Consider the following 8,240-nt stretch of genomic DNA (forward strand, 5'->3'; position numbering starts at 1 on the left):
ATATTGCACAATGCTTAGCTCACACCCTCTGTCTTAAAAGGAACTGAAAAGTTATTGCCAATACATGACAAACATTTGCTGAATGGATGTCCAACGCCTTTCACAAGTCCCATATAAATGAACAAATATGTTTGCACGTCAATCAAGAAATAGGCACCGATAAAAATAAGTTTTCTTGACACTGTGATCCTCTGTTTTATACTTTATAATACACTTGGGTGGATTTTCCAATAAGTCAATTTCATTAAGGTAGCAATGATGAGAATGTAATGATTAGATAAGATTATTATAATAATGATGGTGAAGATGACTATAACAATGTAAACATTGACTAGATGAATAAAACCATAACAAATAGATACTTTGATGGGACTAAATAAATAAACCTAGGCATTTGGATTAGAGTTATAAAATTGAACAGAAATTAGAGATGAGAGAGAGTGGCGTTAACACAGAATCACCCAGTAATGACTCTGCATGCTACCGCAGTGTTTGAAACAAAGCCTGTATTTCTCTATGTGGCATCTGCTACACATTTGATGGGCAAGCTGATCAGACTGAAATAATGTACAAATGTAAAGCAAAAATTTTTCAAATTATAGTGAGGGCCAGGTCAAATATCACTATGCTGTATATTGTATATTGATAGAAATAAATAGTTTAACAGTACAGATTTAACTGTACTGTATTTTTTCCTGGGTAGCCAATGTGGTCCCTTTCATATTTTTTTTGCCAGTATTTGCCCCTTGTAGGCAAAGTTGCACATCAATGAGCTGGAATGTGATTAGCAATACTGGCTCAAATCAAAGATATAACCTCATGAATTTCAAAGTGAAAGCAGTTTCAGTCTAAATGCGTTTGCATGTCTTTTGTAACAATATTGATTTTCAGGATTATCATTGAAGTCGGTGTCAGATTACTATATACGCCACGTAATGCTACAGGGTCCATCAATGTTTTTGAAACTACCATGGAGCACACCAGAGAGAACCTGTAATGATTTTTAACCACTAGCGCAGTGTTTTTAGAAGGATGTGTTTTGTTTGTATCTGATGCCGATAAGCAAGGGCACCCATGAGCAGGCAGCTGATTTACATTCCTGATAACCGTCAAGCACCAGCGAAAGGCAGGTAGAGAAGGCTGTTACAGGCAAACATGGATGTTATCAAGGCAGATCCACCACACACAATATATATATATATATAATTTCGGTGCACTGGTCAATTTTTGGGTTCTTTAATTTCGAGATTAGTGGAAAGAAAATATACAAAATATTCATTCAGGTGTTTATTTTACTACAATTTTTTTGTCTGTAGATTTCAAATACAATGCATGTCTTTGAAGACCATTTTCTCATAATGAATCTATCCTCATACACTGAGCCAAAATTCTCAGTAGCACTTATATACATCAGACTTTATAGTTTTATTTTTATAGCTGTGACTAATCTATGGTATTAATAATGTAATAAAATGTGTTATATGTAAGATGAATAAAATGAACATGGCAGTAGTATATCATGACACAAAAATGTGGGATTATGGATTAATTAATTAAATGCTTGCCAGACAAGAAACTTAATTGTAATCCATTAGTTCCATTTTTTCCCCCACCAACTGTGTTTTAGGAATGTAAACTTAAATATTGTAAATTAAAGTTACCCTTTGAAATTACAACACTGGAAAAGGAAATTTCTCATTATTTCAACATGAAAAAAAGACAAGAAAAAGCGAACACATTTCATAATGTTTTGTTTGATAAATTCTGTGTACATCTGATCCCAGATATTATCTAAACCTTTAGATGTAAAATAAGGTGATTAGAAAAGAGTTCGAAATATACACAGGACAACATAAAATATAAATATAAATCTTTGTCCCAAGATGTTTTATTCACATCAGTAAACAAGATTAGGTTAATAAAGTTGAACTTGTTTGTTTTGTTAGTTGGGTTAGTTAAATATGTATTTTGACTTTAATATTGCGCTGATATTTGTTTTAATGTAGTAAGAGAGTACTTGCACTGTCTTAACTGCACCCCGGTCATTAAAAGCACAGGATGTGTAATGGACTGTACCAGGCCTACATCTGTTATTGCAGCCATCCTCTATACAGGCAGTCTCACTTTGGCAATACAGTATATGAGACCTGACAAAGTCAGTTTTTGTTGTGCCTCGATGACCATGTGTTAAATTCCCATTTAACACATGAAAGTATTTCAGAGACACAGAAACCTAAACCAGTTACCCAGTTTAGAATGTTATTAATTGCTCCAGCTGGTGAGTTGATCTTTCACTTCCCATGTCTTCCCCCCATCATCTTTTCCAAAAGCTGTTTGCCCATTTCGCTTATCTTTGGCAATATCCTGGAGACACATATGAAGGTATCCTGCAAGTCCTAGAATTCAGTGGTAGCTCCTCCAAGTGCAAACACGGCTTCTGACCACTCCCAAAGGAGGACAGCTGCATGATGAGGAAAGTGTTCAGTCATTTCATACAGCTTGTCAGTGTGGATTCAGGAAGAGCATCACTCTTGCCTAATTACCTCAATGCAGTTTGGACTAATCAAGATCTTGTAATACATGATGACATAATACTGTTTAACATCCAACACTTGACTGGCTGAAATTATACTTTAAACAAGATCGTTTGTCAGAGGACAACATTACACAACTGGCTTTAATACCAGAAATGTAATGCAGCCATTTGCAGCAGTAATTTTCTACATTAATTGAACATTGAACATTTTAAGAGTATTTCATTTAAAGTGTATATGCAGGCTTCATAGTGGTTTTAATATTTACTCTTCACATGTTCTGATATTAAAGGCAAAACAGCGGATGTGGGAGAAGTTCGGAGAAGTCATGGAGAAGGACTTTAGGTCGGCACCAAGATGCTTCTGGAAAACCATGCGACATCTCAGGAGGGGGAAACGGGGAACCATCCAAGCTGTGTACAGTAAGGATGGGACACTGTTGACCTCAACTGAGGAGGTAATCGGGCGGTGGAAGGAGCATTTTGAGGAACTCCTGAATCCGACTAACACGCCCTCTATGGTAGAGGCAGAGCTGGAGGCTGATGGAGGATCATCGTCAATTTCCCTGGCGGAGGTCACTGTGGTAGTCAAACAACTTCACAGTGGCAAAGCCCCAGGGGTTGATGAGATCCGCCCAGAAATGTTGAAAGCTTTGGGTGTGGAGGGGCTGTCTTGGTTGACACGTCTCTGCAACATTGCGTGGACGTCGGGTACAGTGCCAAACGAGTGGCAGACCGGGGTGGTGGTTCCCCTGTTCAAAAAGGGGGACCAGAGAGTGTGTGCCAATTACAGGGGTATCACACTTCTCAGCCTCCCGGGTAAAGTCTACTCCAAGGTGCTGGAAAGGAGGGTTCGGCCAATAGTCGAACCTCAGATTGAAGAGGAACAATGTGGATTCCGTCCTGGACGTGGAACAACGGACCAGCTCTTTACCCTTGCAAGGATCCTGGAGGGGGCCTGGGAGTATGCCCATCCAGTCTACATGTGCTTTGTGGATTTGGAGAAGGCGTATGACCGGGTCCCCCGGGAGATACTGTGGGAGGTGCTGAGGGAGTATGGGGTGAGGGGGTCACTTCTTGGGGCCATCCAATCCCTGTATACTCAAAGCAATAGCTGTGTCCGGGTTCTCGGCAGTAAGTCGGATTCGTTCCCGGTGGGGGTTGGTCTCCGCCAGGGGTGCGCTTTGTCACCAATCCTGTTTGTGATATTCATGGACAGGATATCGAGGCGTAGTCGTGGTGGGGTGGGGTTGCAGCTCGGTGGCCTGGGGATCTCATCACTGCTTTTTGCAGATGATGTGGTCCTGATGGCACCATCGGTCTGTGATCTTCAGCACTCACTGGATCAGTTCGCAGCCGAGTGTGGAGCGGTTGGGATGAGAATCAGCACCTCAAAATCTGAGGCCATGGTTCTCAGCAGGAAACCGGTGGATTGTCTACTCTGGGTAGGGAATGAGCCCTTACCTCAAGTAAAGGAGTTTAAGTACCTCGGGGTCTTGTTTGCGAGTGAGGGGACAATGGAGCGTGAGATTGGCCGTAGAATTGGAGCAGCGGGGGCGGTATTGCACTCGCTTTGCCGCACCGTTGTGACAAAAAGGGAGCTGAGCCGGAAGGCAAAGCTCTCGATCTACCGGTCAATCTTTGTTCCTACCCTCACCTATGGTCATGAAGGATGGGTCGTGACCGAAAAAACGAGATCGCGAGTACAAGCGGCCGAAATGGGTTTCCTTAGAAAGGTGGCTGGGGTCTCCCTTAGAGATAGGGTGAGAAGCTCAGTCATCCGTGAGGAGCTCGGAGTAGAGCCGCTGCTCCTTTGCGTAGAAAGGAGCCAGTTAAGGTGGTTCGGGCATCTGGTAAGGATGCCCCCTGGGCGCCTCCCCTGGGAGGTGTTCCAGGCACGTCCAGCTGGGAAGAGACCTCGGGGTAGACCCAGGACTAGGTGGAGAGATTATATCTCCACACTGGCCTGGGAACGCCTCGGGATCCCCCAGTCAGACCTGGTTAATGTGGCCCGGGAAAGGGAAGTTTGGGGCCCCCTACTGAAGCTGCTGCCCCCGCGACCCGACCACGGATAAGCGGTTGAAGATGAGATGAGATGAGATGTTCTGATATGGCAGATATCAGATGTTAGGATTATAGGTGTTGAGTGTGATCCAGAAACAGTGAGGAATATGATTTATGAGGAGTTTTTAACTTTGGTCCTACCAAATGCTCCAACTCCAGCAGTTCGTAGATCATTTTAATCCCGTTTTCCAAGACGTAAAAGGCTACTGTTGTTGTTAGCGGACTTCTAGCCGTCCATTTGAAATCCACGTTGACCAATCAGAGGCTTTGTTGTCGACAGGTCGAAAAAAACAGATTTTACACGGAAAACAGGACCTCTCACTCCTCCTGTTTACTCCTACTACTACCACTGACAAGCCTCTGTGTCACTGCAGACGGGAACTGCTTTGCAGAATGGCACAAGTGACTTTTTGGGTTGAAAAATCAAAGGAATTATTTGTAGAAATATGAACATAACTTTTGATTTGCATTAGTAAGAATGTATTGAATTGTTTTTCCCTGATAGCCAAGGCTTCAAAGAACGAGGGAAAAATCTTCATCATTGTTCTTTGGTGTGTCATTATAATGAATGTCTGTGAGATTTCATTTCCGTTTGGTTTTTTCTTTTGTCTTTTCATCAACAGGATTCTTTTTCTCCTTTCTCAGTTCAGCTGTTCCACCATCTGCCATGCCATGTAGTTCCTTTGTGCCATAAATCCACTGGTCATTTTTTTCGACGAAACTGCTTCCCGGTGGCCAAAAGAACAACATGGTGAAAGCCAAACACCAAATGGTGTCATTTTTCTGTCACCATTACAAGCTTAAGCTGTTTCTGTGGGTAATGTGACAGTGCTCAGCTTTTCTGTGGCTGCTGAGTGTTCGGGGACTCTGGTGGAGATTGGTTTTTCTGATGTTGCTGAGGTACTGGGCTCTTCTGTGGCTATTCAATGGATTTGTCTATGGTTGATGTAGCTATAATAAGGTCCTGTTGATGGTGCTGTTGTAACCAGTGTAATTAACGTCAGGGGTTGATGCGGTTGGCCTTTGAATATCAATGTCAACGATGAGTGTCTGTTGGGTTGTATGTTACTTTTTTGATTAAGTCCTTTCACAGGTAGGCTATACCTTTGTAATGTTTAGCTCTTCATTCTCCAGATATATACTGCAAACATTTAAACATTTCAGGGACACATTTAGAAAAAAACTTTATTTGCACTCAATTTGATGAACTGTGAACAAAAGAAACCAACGTGTAATGTACCTAGTCAACCACGTTGAGGCAGTGATGTGTGCATTGCCTAAGTAAAAGGCCAAACCCAGAGCCCTTGAGAGAGAGAGTAGCGACATCTCCGTTCACTCCAAAGGACCTGGGGTTTTTTTCAGCAATGGCGGATCATGGAGTCTCTCAATAGTTCCCAGAAGTGAGCAGCAGCAGCATGGATCAATGGACCGTCTGTGTTGCACTTATGAAGGGTAAGACGTTTAAATAATCCGATTGTATATTATCAGCACATCTGAATCAAATCTAAATGCGCATTAAATTATGTTAGTGGATTATGATTTATGATTTATATATGATTTAAGAAAACGTATTGACTAGCTACACAGAGTAACTACACAGGCATGTCGTTCTGCTTCATTGTAAATCGATACATTTATAGCCTACTAATTACCGAAAATCGCGTTTCTGCCGCTCTGAATAATGGATTCGAATTGCGCGCCAAGAACTTCCGGGAACTATCGAAAGTCTACATGAGACACGTGACGTGCAAACATTTTGGACTTCCGTTTTCACGACTCTCATTCAACGTTGCTGGCCAAACCTAATGGCCTCAATGCCAAGCCGATGTGTGCCGGAGATAAACCAAACTGGAAGCTTGTATTATTCCCACTTTAGAGGAATCATCGCCCAGATGATTTGTGTAACGTAGCAACGGTCCCGAGCAACGTCTGTGCAGCTGTTCAGCTGGGGGTTCTTCATACGACAGTGGGCGTGTTTTGGTTGGAACCACGTTAGGTGCCGACTGGACATCATTTGGCCTATTTACAATGTTAAATTTGATTCCACTATAACAAAAAAAAAAACCTTGTGATTGAACTAAGAACACACAAAGCCCTTATATAGCCCTACATAATATCATGATGCAAACGTATTTCACAAGGTAGATCATTTATGCACATTTCCACAGTTCATTGGGATCCAGGTGCGGGCAGTGCGCACACAGGTGTGACGGTAGACATGTTGTGCCTTCGCCTCACCGTCATCCGGGTCCTCTTGGACATCAGAGAGGCCACCTGTGTGCCCGGACACTGGGAGAACACGACGGTCAACGTGCCCTGGATCTCTCCTCTGAACTGGCGGCCTATGAAGCAGCTGAACAGAGGGTTGACGCACGTGATGATGCTGCAGAAGCACATCTCCAGGGCAAAGGCGAGGTCCGGGGCTCGCCAGGAGGCGGGGTCGTCGGGGTAGACCGCCCGCATCACGATGGCCGCGTTGCGGCTCAAGTGGTAGGGCAAGTAGAACAAGGCGAAGAGGACCAGCGCTGCGCTCAGCACCCGGCGGAGCCGCCGCTGCCTGTTGTGAGGGTCGGGCCGGACGGGCCGGCGGCGCAGCTCTCGGACACTGCGCAGGCCGCAGTAACAGATGAACAGCAGCGGGAAGAGAAAGCCGAGCAGAGAACAGACTAAGGAGTAGGGGAGGCTCTCCCTCGTGTCACTCAGCAGGATGTACAGGGTGCACACAGTGCGGTTGCTCTCGGGGCAAGTCTGGATTAGAGTCATCCTGGCCACCGGTATGCTGAGGGCCAGGGCGGCCGCCCAGACGGCCACGCACAGCAGGCAAGTCTTCCTCCGGCCCAGCAGCACCAGGGAGCGCAGCGGGTGCACGATGGCCAGGTACCGGTCCACACTGACGCAGGTGACGAAGAAGATGCTGAGGTAGAAGTAGTTGTGGTAGAGCATCCTGACCGCTGTGCACAGCGGCAGCCCCATCCTCCAGTGCAGCCGGCCCAGGTGGTAGTGGACGAGGAGAGGCAGGGCCAGCAGCCAGGAGGTGTCCGCCAGGGTCAGGTTGAAGAGGAACACGGTGCTGCGCGTCCAGCGCCGCAGGCGGTGGAAGAAGACCCAGAGGGAGAGCAGGTTGAGGGGGAGCCCGAGGAGCAGCACCGCCAGGAAGAAGGACGGCATCACACTGAGCTGGACCACCGTGAAACCCCGATGTGTGTCCAGGTCACAGAAGGCTTCCTCTGGAGGCTGGACATCCATGGACACAGGGGTTCAGCTCATGTCGTGACACATGTACATATTTTTGTATCGTTTTCTTAACCTTAAGCCTCATTCAATCATAAACTAATTGATTGAGCTTTGCTACACAAATTAAAAACATGTAGCTGCCCTCTACATACTATACTGTTCACATTACTACAAGCTCACAATCCTCAATTTGCCACAGAAAGAGTTTTTTGTTGTTTAATAAATCTATTTTTGCCTGAAAACATGTTTAAAAGCACTCTGACCCGTTACAGCCTACCTGAACCTCAGTGTTGTCCATGTCTTTGTCACAGTGGCTCGGTGCTGAGCCAAACGAAACAATCATGCCGACATATTTTGGTGTCAAGCACACCCACCAGTGTGAACAAACAGAGGAGTTATCAGTGTTTTT

General features: G+C 44.8%; 1 protein-coding gene across 1 annotated transcript; it reads right to left on the minus strand.

Moving 5' to 3' along the window:
• Positions 1–6,090: 6,090 nt before the first annotated feature.
• Positions 6,091–7,843, minus strand: LOC118315411 (P2Y purinoceptor 3-like). Its single transcript, XM_035642676.2, has one exon. The coding sequence runs from the start codon at positions 7,841–7,843 to the stop codon at positions 6,767–6,769; it is 1,077 nt and encodes a 358-aa protein (XP_035498569.1). The 3' UTR covers positions 6,091–6,766.
• Between the last annotated feature and the right edge of the window lie 397 nt (positions 7,844–8,240).

This window comes from Scophthalmus maximus, chromosome 7 (genome assembly GCF_022379125.1).
Source record: "Scophthalmus maximus strain ysfricsl-2021 chromosome 7, ASM2237912v1, whole genome shotgun sequence".
In the NCBI taxonomy this organism is placed as follows: domain Eukaryota; kingdom Metazoa; phylum Chordata; class Actinopteri; order Pleuronectiformes; family Scophthalmidae; genus Scophthalmus; species Scophthalmus maximus.

Bases quoted from the DNA above. Each gene is read 5' to 3' on its own strand.
- LOC118315411 (XM_035642676.2), bottom strand. From the start codon at position 7,843: ATGGATGTCCAGCCTCCAGAGGAAGCCTTCTGTGACCTGGACACACAT.